Source organism: Coffea arabica, chromosome 4c (genome assembly GCF_036785885.1).
Source record: "Coffea arabica cultivar ET-39 chromosome 4c, Coffea Arabica ET-39 HiFi, whole genome shotgun sequence".
In the NCBI taxonomy this organism is placed as follows: domain Eukaryota; kingdom Viridiplantae; phylum Streptophyta; class Magnoliopsida; order Gentianales; family Rubiaceae; genus Coffea; species Coffea arabica.
The window spans coordinates 8,269,562-8,285,751 of record NC_092316.1 but is presented as its reverse complement, the minus strand read 5'-3'; the positions used below and the strand labels follow the sequence as shown (position 1 = coordinate 8,285,751).

Here is a 16,190-nt window from a genome sequence, read left to right as displayed (position 1 = left end):
TGTGTAGTAGTTATCACGTCAAGTAATAGAATAAAATTGCAAAGCGCTCAAAAGTATGCTTAAGGTTACAAGATATTAGATTCCTCTATGTATAAGATTCGCAGAGGAAGTACATGGTCAAATTTTCACTGGTTCACTTGCAATTTTGTGGCTGGACACACAAATAAAGTTTAATATTAAGAAAACAAAATTTAGTAGAAGTAGTATAATAATAGTAGCTTGTGAAATATGTTTTAACACTTTTGTGTTTTTTGGGTTTTTTTTTTGGGGTTTGCAAAAGTGAAGTAATATTGGAAAACTAAAATTTTGTTCTGTTTATTTTGTAGTTGTCAAAAAATTGTAAAAAAGATGGCTCCACTCTTTTAACTATGCCTTTTAAGATTTAAACGTGTAAAATCTCTCTCGATGATGCTAAATCCATATCACTGAAACCTAATTCTACACTTGATATAACTTTTAATAATACTTTTAGTGCTCGTAATACAAGTCATTAATGCATTAGCGGTATGGATTTAGAGCGTAGGGGTGTGGATTTAGCCCGTACCAATCTTGTATGTCTATTATTCTTGTAGCCCTGCTGCTTTCAAATTGTATCGTATACATACAGGCACATTTTCGTTCTATTTCATGCTTCAATATTTAGTGGTAGTTGACTAGCATGTATTGAATTTTGTATTTTTCACACTTCATTGATAAGAATAGTTTGGTTATTTACAAGTTGCCAAAAAGATAGCTGCTCCAACAATAATAGTTTGGGTTGTATCTATCACATCATTTGTTTTTCCTTGTAGCATTAATAGGTGTCCTATCAATTATCTGTCTATTAAATGTTTATCCTCTGTACTTTAATTTATTCCTTACTTGGCCTCTTGGAACATTTATTTTCATACTAAATGGACAACTACTTTTCTTTCAGAAAAAAGAAAAACTTTCTAGGCTAAAATTCTTCTTTACTTTTCCAAAAAAATAAGTTCCTAATTTTGTGTATACAATGAGTCTTCAAACAGGCTCCCAGGGATGGAAGTTCCATCCCCTCCCCAACCACCATCGCCGCCACCGCCGCTGCCGCCACCACCAATCACACCTTGCACCAAATTTTGCCCCACCTGTTGTCCTCCACCTTCGACAATTCCTTGCATCGCAGAATTCATCAGGCCACTCGTCGTATGTCCCACCGGCGAAACATAGCCCAACTGCCCCGCACTTGCACTATGCATCAAAACATTAGGCCTCACAAGTGGTGGCCCATCCATAACCTGCCCCATTGGCCAATAGTTCCCCAATTGCCCCGTACTTGCACTGGGCATTGAAACATCAGGCCCCGCTATCGGTGGCCCACTCAAAACCGGGCCCACCCCCATCAAGGCCATATCCCCCATCAAGGCCATATCTGTCGGCCCCATCTGTGGTCGGTGGGTACTGTTATCTGCAACTGCAACCATTCTTGCGCTATGCATGTACTGTTGATGGGTTGGTTCGGCCGATTGACCTAAGCCGACTTGGCTATGGATATACCGAGTAGGAAACGGTCCTTGATGCTCTGGAAAATGACTCGCCATTGCGGATGCCGGTGCACTTACGGGTGCACCGGCAGGCGTAGGCGTAGGTGTTGGTGTCATGCCCTGACCTTGAAATTGAACCACCGTCCCGAACGACGACGTTGGGGCACTTACTTGTGTCGGCGCGGTCGTCGTCGGGGTCGGGACGGTGGTGCAATCCAAATGGACATCAAACTCACATGCACTGCACCTATAAAGCCATTGTTTTGATCCAAACTTGTGGCAAACATCGCAAGAGAACCCTTTGGCATTTCCATAAGGGTTTGTAAAAGTGAGCTCAAGTTCGCAAAAATGGGACGGGTGAGTGAACCTTAATGGCTTAGAAGCACACAAAACATGAAGATCGTATTCACAGCTGCCACAATGGTAGCTGAACCCATTGCCTCGTCGGTTACACGCATCGCAGTTGAATATGCCCCCGGCATATGCAGCGACAGGGAGGAGGGTGAGGACGTGGTTCTTGTGGGCGGGGTGGTTGAAGACTCGAGGAAATTGGGCACAGCTTAAATGGAGAGAAAAGTTGCAGGGGCGACAAATGTACATGTTTTCGGTTGATGGAAGTTGGCAAGCTGAACAACGAAGAATTGTCGTCGTTGTTGTTGAGTCTGTTGGCATTAGGGTTCGCTGATGAGATTGGAAAGAAGTAGTGCCGCTCCATAGCTCTAGCTCGTGAGGGTGGCTGAAATGCTTCATTTTGGGAGATGGGGCATTGTCTATCCTCCCCATTTTGGTCGTCTGAAATATAGGAAGGGAGAGTTATTGTTCAGGTTGGAGCAATTAAGGTTGGTATAGTGAGTACGGCCAAGTTGGATGGCTGACTTTTGAGGTTTGGCCGAGTCAATCCCCCAGTTTCAACGCGGCTGTTTACAGGAGCTTAATGTGTATCAGTGGATTGAGCTGGCTTTAGGCTGACTTTGTTCATCTTGATAAGGATTATTTAATGAGTCATAAAACTCGGGTTATTAATCCCAAAAAAAAGGAACAAATCGAATTAATGAGCTCCCATTAATTAATAAACCATCATTGCTTGAGAAAAAAAAAATTTTTTTTTTGGGTCTTTTTGGGGTAGAAAAAAAAAAGTTGGACTGGACTTGGGTAACTTACCACCATGAAACCATAGCCAAAGCAATTGCCAAGTCGCCTGCAGGGGTCCTTTCAAATTATTCACTGACACAATCCTCACACGCACGGTAACAGTGAGATTCGAACATACAATTTTTTTATGAAAAAAATAATTCGTATTTACTAATTGAGTCAATTTATATTGACGGGAATTTTTTATTTTTTATTTTTTGATCAAGTATCGTCTCGAGTAAGATAGCGTATATAAGAAGAAGATTTCCGTCCACATCAAAAACATCAGCAAAAGTAGTTAGACATGGTAGTCAAAAATTAATACTAGAGTATGTATGATTTGGTCATAAAAACAGAAGCATCAACAGAAGTCAAATATCCTTCTTCAATTCCCCTCGACCGCTGCCCTGTCTCAGACTTTTGCTGGGTACCTGGCAAACAAATCAAGAAGTAGAAGGTTAAAGAATCCAGAAACATGTTATCATCCATGACTTGGTCTATAATTTTAAAAGTGCTTACCAGGAAAACTGCTTGCCCATTGAATGATGTGAGAAGTAACACTTTTGACTTCTTAGGATAAACTCCTCGTTTGTTCTTCGTTGACAATGCAGTTGGTACTTGTCTTCATTCTGATTTTGCATGGAGTGAAATTCTGGAAAAAAAATTAAAACGTATCAGTTTCTTGTCAAAGATTTTTATCATCTTTTTCGTAGGATGGCATACGTTTATATATAGCCATCAAGAGCAATATTTACAAAAAGACAAAAGCAATAATATATTTACTACTTAGGAGGCTACCAGCCTGCTAGGGACGTAATGTGCCGATAGTGAAGGGCTTCAGTTGGACTAAAAGAAATACAGCAAATAGGGACTATTGTTCACTAAATCTGTCCCTTTGCATCATAAACACATTTTTAACTTACATTTTTATTTTACATACCTTAAAAAAAAAAAAAAAAGTACTACAGCAAATTTTTTTAAAAAAATTATTCCAAATAATCTCCTATCGAAACACATAATATATTCCGATTTTTCACGGACAGAGGTTAAGTTTCAAGTTCAATGTATAATTTGGTCCTACAATTATTCATATGACATCCACAATTGAATTCCAATAATATTCTCTCATAACGTTCACTATGAAAATTAGTGATACTAATTGTCCAATAATCTTTTACAACACGGTATAATTAACGGCAAAAACATAAATAAGAAATAACTGGGCCGGGTGGCTTGTCAGTGCTTATTCCACACCCAATTACGAGCCCAAGTACTAGCCATCTTTTGAAGGTTGCTTCTTATGTGGAGCAGAACTGAGTCCCTAGGCCCAACAAGCTCAGTGGACAAGCTCTATTTGAAGCAAGCTCGATCCCCACTCCCTTTAGGCAATAAGGCCCATACTATCCTTCATCTCTTTATCATTTATTATTTTTATTTTCCCATTATTATTATTTTGGCTCTTTTTATGATTCTAATCTTGCAAAGTCTAAAGAACCTTCTTCTACACTTGGCTATTAAGCAAGCGAAGCAAATCCCAAAAACCCAAAACAGACCAAATAAAAGAAAAAGAAAAAATCGAAGTGGAAAATGGCTCTGCAATGGATTATTCTGACGTACGTTGTCGCGGCGGAGGCGGCGACGGCGATCCTTTTAACTGTACCGACGCCGAAGCTCATAAAATCAAAGATGGTATCCCTTGTTTCCCTTGTCCTTCAGCCTTCACTCTTCATCGTCCCCTTCTCCGTTTTCCAGCTCATGGGTGAGGGCTTTGTTCTCATTTGTTTAGCAGTTTTATTTGCTTATAATTTCGTACTCGCTTTTAGTTTTTATTTGCTTCCACTGAGCTTATATATTTCGGGTTATTTATTTTTCAATTTTATTTTGAAAATGTTGATAGATATATACTGGAAGCAAGAGCACAGATTGATGTGTACTGGAGAGACCTGCACTGCTTCTGAGAGGGATCGCTATGAGAAATCGGTAACAATGTTTTTTTTTTTTTAATGAATTTACTTTGAAGACTAGATTGGATATGAGTGTTTGTTTTACTTGCGCCATTTGTGGGCTGTTATACTTGGTTTACTAGATTGGATGTGATTGCTTGGAATGTGAGAATTTATTGACCAAATGGGTTTATAGTGGATGGGAAATTTTAGGTTTCTTTTAATTTTGTTGGTTGCAGTTTGTTTGTTGTATATCATTTGATCAGCTTTTTGGGACATTTGGTTTTAGGAGTTCTCTGTGGGAGCCTCTTTTGCCGGACGACTGACTTGAATTTTGGAATTGAGTGGTAGAGTGTTAGGAGGAGCGATAGATGTAGTTCTTTCTGGAAATTGGGTCTCTGTTATCTGGAAATCGGATTATGTAGATTCTCTAAAGCATGTAAATGTCATAATGTGGAACTGGGTTTTATTTGTTTATTTATTTATTTATTTTTTGTATATATTAGATTAGTAAGTGTTGAAAGAGAGTGAAGCATTTAAGATTCATTGCGGTGGTATAGGAGAGCATGAGGTATGTCATGCAATGAAGTGGACTAACAGTGATGTTGCTGTAGGCTGAGAAAAATCTTGATTCTTCACTTTTCATTTTTTACGGCTGTTTCACTCAAAGCTGCATTGAAAATAGAATTGACTAATTCAAGACCAAGAAGGGGTAAAGTACATTCGCCAAGATTCGAAGAGCAGCTTTTCATTGTGGTTCATACTACCTCTACCCTGTACTGGTCATGATGTGATCCACCAAGTTATACATTAATTGGAAAATTTTTATTTATATGTAAATATGAAATGTCTTTAAGAATTATTGACTATTTAAATGAGTTTTAGGCAGGGTTCAGGTTGCCTTGTCCCTCACATGTCACTAATTTTCTCTTGTTCCTGATGGATTGGTGTCCTAGTCTGTATTCCAATGGCTGTCACACCATTTGGTTCTACATTGGCACTGATCAAGCTTCGATAGTATTTCAGATAGCACTGATGGACTAGAACATCATATGTGAATTTGTTTCTGATGAATGTGCAAAAACTACCTATTAAGGGTGCCTGAAAGTTTTATGAATTTGTTGTCTTTCCGGTAACACTAATTTGTGCTAGTGTTTGATGACAAATGAGGATTTGATCCCATGTAAACCACCACCAAGTTTTCATTAGGTCTCCTACGTTGTTCCCTGGCACCGAAACTTGTGCACATCTTGGTCCATAATGTTCTAAAATCTGGACCTGCCATTATTTTCTTATGGCAATAAACTCCAGTACTTTCATGCTGAAATGCTTTTGGTTTGCCTGAGTTTCCTCGGATTGTTTTTGATCCACTTAGATTACTTCAATTGCTTCAATTGCTTTTTGTAGTGTAATTGGCCTATGTGTTAGCTGTTTGGTGAACATAACCTACTGTAACACACGCTCTGTGTGTGTGTGTGTCTCCGTGTGCTTTTGTATGAGTGTGCATTACCGCTCAAAGAAGCTCCATGTATGCTTACACTTTCCCCAGAAGAAGCCAGTTTCTTTTGGATCTCTAATTTGTGGATTTTTTGGTTTCTGCAGATCTACAAGGCTCAAAGGAATGTGATTCTGTGTGCTGCAGCTGTCCTCCTGTATTGGTGCATACAGCACCCCCTGAACCTTGCTCCATGTTTTTGTTGTGTCCTTCTCTGTTTCTCTTCAGCGGTGAAGTCATTCCCTTTTCTTCCTCGTATCTGTGCAGGTGTATCTACCGCATTTGCAAGTATTACAAGGACATCCAGAGCATGGAGGAGGTAGAGAGGAGGTACAAAGATGAATAGCTTATCATGCCACGCTCTACTTCAGCTTAGATGGGAACATTTCAGGCTTCTTCCAGCTCTGTGGAACTACAGATTTACAATTAAGAAATTCCCATGCTATACTACTATTATTACAGCGGTATTCAGTAGGTTTCTTGAATTGAAATTTTTGTGCTAAATCTCCCTTTAATCGGGCATTGAGGTCTGAAACTCGACATCACTGGTGACTAGAGCACCAGAGTCAGTTGTGTACTGTTCGTTGTCAATTCACTGTGTCTTAGCGATAATGCCATCTTCATGCTTTCTCCTGTTTCTGGATTAACGAAGGAAGCATGATGCGGAAAATAAAAGCTCTACTGGCAAACTTGATATGCAAAATGCTGGCAAATAGAACTAGTCTACCAACCAAATTATGCACGGGTCATCATAACAGTAAACAAATAAATTTCTACTGTACGTTAGCCAGTTTCTTTTCTTTTTCAGTGCCTTCACTTCTTTAGCATCCCCTACCCAGGAATGCTTGTAATGGAAGAGTTTGTCTATCGTTTCCTAATTCGCTTGAAAGCTTTCATTTACAGTTCATTGGGAGGCTTTTTAACACCTGACCCACGACGGAAACTTGTTTCATTGCATCTTTTTTCTCGATTCTGTGTCTTCGTGGGCCAGAATGATTTATTTATTCAATGACTTTATATTAAAATTTAGGGAACTCTGAATCCGGGCTTTTATTCTTCATGAATGATGGGGGTAGGGCTGTCAACGGGCCGGGTCCGGGCCGGAATTCATTATTCCGGACCCGGACCCGAATTACTATGCCGGACCCGGATCCGACCCGTTTACCCGACGGGTCTTTTATTCTATGTTCCGGATCCGGATCCGGCGGGTCCGGCGGGTCCCGGATCCGGATCCGGGTCTACCCGAACAAATTTAGCAAAATTTATAATTTCTAATAAAAATGAAAAAAAATATATTTGTAAACTAATTTTTAACTAATGCAAAGAAAAAACCAAATAAGAAAAGAAATCAAATTAACTTTATTAAAATACATCACTCTAATCAAATTATATTGATAAATATATATATTTAAAATTATTAATTCATTTATATCCGGATCCGGGTCTAATACGGGCCGGAATACTATATTCCGTATCCGACCCGTTTTTTTGTTTGACAAAACGGATCCGGATCCGGATCCGGAAAACGGAATTAAATCCCTACCCATACCCGCAATAATTTCACGGATCCGGTCCGGATCCGGGTCTAGACCCGACCCGTTGACAGGCCTAGATGGGGGAATGCAGTAAAACTCCCGAACAATATGAACTTGTCAACTAATAAAGGTTGGGGCACGAACGTTCTTCTTTTGAACAATATGATGAACTCGTCAACTGGTCTCCTTGAATTCTCAAGGGCTGAGCCAGACATTTCTGTACAGTTTTAAAGTCTCAGCCTCCCCTAATATTAGGAGATGAACTCCTTTCTGGACTATAAAATGAATTGTTCTCGTAAATCCCATAAACATTTCTAGCCTCCTCATCCCACTTGATGATTTCTCGTATGTACTTGAAAGCATCATGAACTGATTCACTATCACGACCATTGGTCTGCCTGACAAAGAGCTTCTTTCCGGTGATTGAAGTATAGAGCAACTTGAATTTGACAGCAATGTAGTAATAAGCTTGATGTGCCAGGGATTGACTGTTGTGATGAGGTTTCGAAGGGCTGAAGTCAGAGAACCACTCACAAACTGATAACGGAACCAGGTTGATTTTCTCCTCGAAGGCATCATACTTGTTTAGGAGAAGCACAAAAGGGATGTCCTCAAAGGAAGGATGTCTCGCTAAACTCTCGAACAAATATCTACTTGCCAACAATTTGTTGGAGAAAGGACAAGTATCATGAGCCACCATCTGGTCATAATCACTCAAGGAAACACAGTAGACTAGGGCTCTAAAACCTTCAAACATTTCAAGCCATTTGCTGCTGTCAAGCAATCCCTTGGAACTGATACGGATCAGTTGATACCTGAATAAATTTGTAAAAGAAAACAAGAGAGATTATCTCAGAAGAAGCAGTAATGTCAAAAAGAATTTTGTTACCATATAAAAGAACTTCTCGAGGGGATTACTTGGATGATGGAGGGTGTACTTCAGAGTTGTCATTGCCTGTTTCCGACATGGTACTGTGATCATCTGATGAGAATTCAAACAGGGCAAGACCATTGTTTGGAATGACTCCTTCAGCATTCAAAATATCTTCTTCTGAAGGTTCATATTCATTACTTGATATCTCAATGGCCTGTCAAATGTCATAGACCAGTAGGTTTTGAGATACAGAGTAGTTAATTTTCAAATCAAAAAGTGCAGACCAATTTGGACTGGAGCTCTTGGTTATCACGAGATCCAATCCAGGTCATGTAATAACTTTGAATGTACTCTGAATTAGGCAGATGGGATGACAGAAGGTCTTGATAGGGAACTCACATATATGTTCTCTGCTTCCTTCTTGTTTAAAATCATTTAAGATAGGGAACTCACATGGTTCAGACTATTTTGCTGGAACTACTTAATGCTCAAACTCTTCCTTAATACTCAAGACAAGTCAGACTTCCGTATCTATTTATTAGAGAAATTGCTTCTGCCAAGCATTACAAAAGCATTGCTCAAGAAATTGCTTTTGCCGAGCATTACAAAAGCAGTACCTAAACATTGGAAAAGAAGGTTTTACTTCCCTCTTGCTTAAGCCAACCGAACATCCAGTCGCTGTGCAAAATTTTGTTTTTATTCACCATTCAAACCTCATTATCTACCGTGACCATCTCACTGATTTCAGTGTCAGTAACCAATGCAAGGAATGTTACAATTTGATTTGCTTTTAAGCAGCATAATATCAGGGAATCATTTGAGGAAAAATGTGCCAATTGTAACTTCATTTAATATCAGGTTAAGAAAATATTGCTAAACATACTATTGATAAATAAATCAATAGGTAGTAAATTTCTACCAAGGAAATTGCTCCAGATTGATGACCAATTCAGCACTCCTTCAGTTAATGAAAGTAGCCTAAGAACATATAATGAGATGATTTCTTCATTTGAAGATCACTGGTATATAATAAGAAAAGGATATCAAAATTAATATGAGCAAATGAATTATGGCATGCTTGAAGCACCATGATTCTGGTAACCTCTACCAAGGGAACGGTAAAGTCTATAACAAAGCAATTAAAAAAAGTACAAGAAGTTCTGACACAGATGAACTGGGGAATTTCATGCAACTTAACGCAAAAAATTGGAAAAAAGAGATATTAGCAGTCAAGTGAACCAATAAATTTTACAGAACCAGAAAAAGATTAGTATTAGTGTTTAAGCTGGTATAATAAAAGTCCCTAATTCCTACAACTAAAATGTGCATCTACCAACATGTAAATCAAGAAAAAGAAAAAGTAAATTTTTAAAGTTGGAGTCATGGTTTGATGTCACAGATTTACTCAAAGATCATGTCACAAACAGACCAAAGAATTTATCATACCCGATCTAAGAAATATTTTGCAACATCTGGGAGACAGTGAAGTTCCTCCCTTCGTTTGTAAGTTTCCTGAATGGCAGGATCCTTCCAAACTTCATCTGCAATAGGAGCATACTCGCGTGCTGCTGCAGGGAAGAAAGTATCCAAATCTCCTCTAGCCACGGTGTCCAACAACCAGTCAGAAAAATTCCTCAACCTTTTTTCGATTGAATACACAGACTTTCTTTGTCTATCAGGCAAAATACCACCTAGAAAGATCTAACTTTGTTAGACAACTAGAAGATCAGTTCAAGTTGAATCAAAAAAAAAAAAAAAACTATCTTAGGTTAAGGATACTGCCAAAGCTGTGAACCTCATGGATGGATGTCTGGACCTTTTTAACATTTATGATGGTTATAGCTTGACAAGATGAAACATCAAGGCCACCATCAGTGGAAAAAGAGTCCACTAGGCATTCAGCAAAGTGAATGTGCATCTTCAAACATGTGATGCTTATTTTTTTAAAGAACCCTGAAAAAGAAAAAGACATACCAGCACTGGAATGGAGGGACTCTTCAGCAGTCAAACCCTGAGCCTTTTCTGCCAAAAGGGCCTCATCTTCAAAGCGTTCTCGCCCCTCAAGCAAGACACTCAAGTATCTGTATACGTTACTTTGAATCAGAAGTTTGATATCTTGTAGTTCTTGAGCACTGAATTGGTTTCCATATATGAACTTCATCTATTACATGAAAAATCATAGAAGGCATATAAGTCAAAAAAGCGTGGAAACACAGAGAGTACCAAATTTAGGCTAACAGTCCTACTCTTAAGCATGTCTGCCTTAGGTAGAACCAAACAACTATACGATATACAACTGATGCACACTGAGAAAACAATTCCTTGAGAAAGGAACTTGAAAATTCTGAATGAAGGTATCGTGATATTTGGTAGAATGCCAGAGGCCTCGCCAAGAAACAATAGAAGCTAGGAAGCAAACTAATGCCAAATTTTATGTCTATCAATTATAGCAGTTCTTGCAGGACCAGTAGGTGGGGCACAGAAAAAAGGAAGAGCAGTATACTGGTAAGAGGAACAGAAAAACCACCAGGAAGCTCCTAGCTTCATGTGTATAACCTATTGAGGCAAACTAATCCTCTGCAAGGTGCTGAATCTATTTTTTTCTTGTAATGACCAAGTCCCCATCAAAAACTTCAATACTAAACTGATTCTCATGTAGCACAAAAATAACAAGAGAACAAACATAAGCCATTTTGCATTCCCTATTAAAACTTAGAATAAAGACATTCAAAGTTGCAATATATAGAGTTTACATTGTAATAGGTCTTTCCTGCTCCCTTAGTTGAAGAATTCTATTTCTGTTGTAAGTCAGATTTGGGTGATGAATGAAACACCAACCTCATGAGTTTTACTTCACATTATGCCTTTGACTAGAACAAATACAAGAAGACAATAAAATGTTCAAAATTGAGGTAATCATTAACTTCTGTGATTATAAGATTCATCGCAAATACCTAAAACAAGTAAAAAAGATTAATTGTAAATAAACAAAGAATAATATGACTGATGAATGAAACACCATCTTCCTGAGTTTTACTTCACATTATGCCTTTGACTAGAATAAATACAAGAAGACAATGAAATGTTCAAAATTGGGAGAATCATTAACTTCTGTGATTGTAAGATTGATCACGGATACCTAAAACAAGTAAAAAGATTAATTGTAAATAAACAAACAATAATATTACAGAATTAAATGTGGAGAACACCTGCTTGAAGATAGTGCTTGTCCCAGAGCCCTTCAACCCCAAGAGCAGAAGTTTATGAACTTTCCCTGGCTCCAAGTACTTACCCACAGGTCTACCTGAAAAAGTAGTCTGATCTTCCTTGGCCCAACGAGCATTTCCAAATGGTACAGGCAACGACAATAATGAACAAATCAGACGTGTGGTCGCCTGCCTAAAAAAAACCCACTTCAACTCATAACTATTAATTTTGTCACCTTTAACCAGCATATTATGAAAATTAACATGAAGAAAAAAAATATTTTTCCATAGGTGATGAGAGAACCTTTTCCCATATGTTTCCTCTGATGTTTTTTTGGCCTTCTTCTTCATAGCTACCATCCTCATACAACCAAAAGTGAGTACCACGAGGACATTGTACATTGGCTAGCTGAAAAAAACAGAAGAACACAAATCAAGTTTTAGGAGCATGAGGCCTAGGGTTTCCCCCTCTTTATGATAAATACACCAGAGTAAGCCATGGAAACAAATTCTAAGAAAGAAATTCAATCTATGAGGATAGAAGGCAAAGGGAGGCTGGGCAGAGTAAGGAATCAAGGGACGTTCTTCTAGTTTAAGCCTCATATACTATGGATGTAACGGAAGCAAAACTTCTAAATGTTAGGTGTATTACATATATCTAACCATCAAATCCGAGAATTTCATAGGAAAATGTGGTGCTTAGTGATGCATTGCAGCAAAGAGCTTTATCTCATGACAATAGTAGTGATGCATTGCAGCTAAGAGCTTTATCTCATGGCAATAGTCAATGAAGGAAGCTCACCAATAACCAAATTTTTTTATTAAAAAAGTTAGCAGAAATTAGTCATGTTTGATTAAATAATTAATTTGTAGAAAAATATTCTGTACAATTTAAGAATTTAAAGCATGAGAAAATACTGCTCACTGGAATGCATCCAGACATTATTTAAACTTCTCTCACTTCTTACTCAAATTGCTATATTCAAGAGCCCTCTAAAGGAATGACCAAGACCAATCTTGTCAGATAGATAGTGCACTTCCACGAAGCCAGAAGAGTAAACAAGATTGTATAGGTGATAAAACTTCAATTGTAAATGTTAAACTGTGTATAAAGCTGACTATGTACCAAGAGCTATTCAGTTGGTCACTAGAATCCAAAGCGAAGCCGTACTAATTTGCAACAACTGGGAAAGAATAGAAAGAAAATAATCCACCCCTAAATGACAAATACCACGCTATCCAGTGTATCGACCATACCTTCAGTATTCTGAGCTCAGGTTTTGTGATCTCTCGGCCATTAATATAAACCTTTGTATTCCCATTACTGGCATTATTCAGAAGCTTTCCACCAACTTTCAAATTTGCACTTATAAAGCTAACTGGTTTCTCTCCATCCTGTATCAACAAACAATAGTAATCAGCCAAAACATCATATCTCATATACGACGACAAATATACCAAAAATCAAACTCATTTTCTTCACCTTGCCCCAAAGTCCAGAATCATTGTCGTACCAATACCGCCCTGGTCTCAAATCACATGGAGGATGGGCACATCCCATAACCTCCACCAACTCCTCTTCCTTCAACGGCCTGCCATTGACCACAACCTGTTCAGAACGAATCTGATTAGCAGAACATTCTTTCTCTGCCTTCATAATGTGGCTTATTTCCAAAGGACTACAAATACTAGCCAGCAACCTCGAGCACCTCCCCAATTTTTCCCTATTTGCCTCATCAATCCGCTTGCCAATGCACCCCACACACTTCCTTCCCTCAGGCATTGAACCCATTGCTTTCAGTACACAATGCCTACAGTACTCTGCACCACACACCATACACACTTCCCTCTTCTCCCTAATCAAAATCAACCACCCCCCTTCTCCGCACCTACTGCAACGCTTAACTTTTGCTCCAATCTTTCCCTTATCAATTCTATCATTAGTATCAAAATTAGCCGAAAAATCTACAGATTTACCGTCATCAACCTTAGTATCACAACTACTAAACAGAAAATTACCGGGTACAGAGGAAGATGAAAAGGAGCTTCTTGATTTTTCATCAGAACTATCACGATTTCGAGCAATGCTAGAAACTAAGTTACTATTTTTACGAGAAATCAAAAGGGAATTATGGGTTTTAAATGATGAGGAAAACTTGAGAGGTTTAGGAATACTAATACAAGTAGAAGAAGGTAAGCAAGGAGGAGGACCCTGATATTCTACTGTAATAGAGTAGTCTAGGTGGTCCTCGTCCGGTACCGGAGCTCCGGCCGGTAGCATTTTCCGGAGAAGCTCCTCCCATTTGTTAGTACTAGCACCAGTAGTAGCATCTGATTCGGACAATTCCGCTGATGATGCTGGTGATGATTCTTGATTTTTCAACTCTGCAGCGGCCATTGTTTGTGAAGAGAGAAAATTTGATTAAGCTGGGTGCATTTCCAACGATGATTCTCCAGGTGTTGATTCTTGGTCGGCCATATTTAGTATTTTTTTCCCAGAATGATCGATGGTGATGGAGATGGGGTTGGAAAATTGATCAAATGGGGTCCGTTGGTTAGAAAGTACCATTTAAAACTGGAGGAAAGATTAATTAAAGGGGTGGTGGTTTGAGGTTGGTTGATTGTGGAAAAGTATAGTTTTGTTGCTGTTTTGGATTTTTTCTTCGCACGAGGGGAAGCGGAAATAAAGGAGCGAAGTAAGGAACGGAAACCTGAGAGGATCCGATGTGACAGCGGTCACAAGTCAAAGGGAGGTGAATCATAGATTTGCCTGTCAGTATGTGTTCGACTTCGACAATTCGTCGTGCTTAGGGCATTCGGGTGTGATCGACGTGTTATATCAGCATTCTAACTTATAATAAATTACACTCCACAAAGTATCATAGTATGGATTCATAATTAAATCAAATTTTTATTTTAATAATACACAACTCATATCTCTTAAATAAATAATATAATTTTTTTTAAAAATAATTTCATTATTTTTTAAGTTACCCACAATGCTGCATTTGAAAATTATAAATCAAGCACTTGCAAGCATCTTGTCATCATCTCCATGGAATGCGTTAACAATCGGGTTCTTCCACCACCTCATTCGGGTTCTTCCACCACCTCATTCGCGAGAATAATATTTTCCACCATACGTTGTGTTGAATGCGGTGGAAATTGAGAGCCCGACATTGATTTCCTTGGTGTTGCATTTTCTTGCTGGCCAACGTCCTTATCTTTGACGGAGTTTTTGAACCCCCACAATCCATACCAAGGATATAATAGTATGATGTGTAGTGATTTTTCATGGTCGGATTAAAATAAGTAGGTGGTGGATACATGGGAATTGGATATGGAAAATTTGATGGGTTTTGGAAATTTGATGGATGGTTGGAAGTGGATAAAATTAGGGGATATGCATAATTTTGCACATTTATAAGAATACCAGAAAATGAGAAATTTGGATAATTTGGAAAATAATAGAATAGGATAATGAGATATGGAAAAAAAATTTCTTGTGTATTTATATAGAGAGAACCAAAAATTGAACGTTAAAAAAAAAAATTGAACGTTAACTTGCACCATGAAATTTTAACCGATGTTGCCATTGGAGGTGCTCTTAGGATATCTGGCAAATAACGGTAGTTTTCAACCCTGATCTTTCATAATCATTTTTATTTTTCAAAGATCAAATTGTTAAAATTGTCTATAAATTTTTTTTCGAAGTACTTACATGGGAAATTGTACAACGTGGCTGTGATTGTGGTAAATGACATTATTGTCGAAACAAGAATGTGAAAAAAAAAAGGAAAAAGAAAAAACTCATGAGATACACCACAAATGTGGTACAGCACATGGTAGAAGATCCCGTGTTTATATTTATTCTAAAATTTATGTTAAAGGAAGGGAAGGGGTATTGAGTTTTGGGGATATAAAAACAATGAGAATCAAATACACATCGAGTCAAAAATTAAAATTTAATATCAGCTACAATTACATGATAGGATAAAGACAATGAGCAAAATAATAAAAACTTGCGGCCTAATTGAAGCATCACTTGTGCCAAATGTACAATTGCTGATTTCCTTCTACAAGAACGTGATTTAGTCATATAGTGATAATTGGACATCATTGTTTCAAATGACAGCGCATTAATAAATGCGTACGTGAAATAAATAAAATGATTGACAAACGTATTTAAAATGTTTCAGAATCATGTTTCTTGAAACTATCAAGTCTAAACGAATAGAGATCATTCTGTGAGTTTGGCTCTTGACAACAATATCTACTATTGCTGAACTCTTTTTTTTTTTTTTTTTTTTTTCAAAAAGCATGAGAGGCGTGGGATTTAAAACCTGTTTGGCCCCACTATTGCTCGCCTTATTTTTATGTTGCCTAAATTATTTCTATTTCCCAACAAAAACTCCCGCAGTAGAAGGAAGAAGGATAAAAAAAAAAGGAAGAAGTTTTGCAAGTGAGAGGCGGATATTGGGAGTCTTCACTTCACGAGTTTGTT

At 38.0% G+C, this 16,190-nt stretch overlaps 2 protein-coding genes across 3 annotated transcripts; one reads left to right on the top strand and one right to left on the bottom strand.

Annotated features, from left to right (window-relative positions):
- Positions 1-4,105: 4,105 nt before the first annotated feature.
- LOC113738484 (uncharacterized) lies at positions 4,106-6,683 on the top strand. The gene is made up of 4 exons (XM_027265715.2): positions 4,106-4,392; positions 4,531-4,613; positions 6,179-6,234; positions 6,339-6,683. The coding sequence occupies exons 1-4, from the start codon at positions 4,221-4,223 to the stop codon at positions 6,415-6,417; spliced, it is 390 nt and encodes a 129-aa protein (XP_027121516.1). The 5' UTR covers positions 4,106-4,220; the 3' UTR covers positions 6,418-6,683.
- A 1,054-nt stretch (positions 6,684-7,737) lies between these two features.
- Positions 7,738-14,223, bottom strand: LOC113738703 (extra-large guanine nucleotide-binding protein 3-like). 2 transcript variants are annotated; one of them, XM_072045877.1, is made up of 8 exons: positions 13,170-14,223; positions 12,944-13,081; positions 11,991-12,095; positions 11,690-11,893; positions 10,455-10,641; positions 9,927-10,171; positions 8,525-8,694; positions 7,738-8,421 (listed from the first exon to the last, which is right to left on the bottom strand). In XM_072045877.1, the coding sequence occupies exons 1-8, from the start codon at positions 14,082-14,084 to the stop codon at positions 7,842-7,844; spliced, it is 2,544 nt and encodes an 847-aa protein (XP_071901978.1). In that variant the 5' UTR covers positions 14,085-14,223; the 3' UTR covers positions 7,738-7,841. The 2 variants fall into 2 exon arrangements, with proteins under 2 accessions (XP_071901978.1, XP_071901979.1); XM_072045878.1 differs by having other exon boundaries at positions 11,690-11,875.
- Between the last annotated feature and the right edge of the window lie 1,967 nt (positions 14,224-16,190).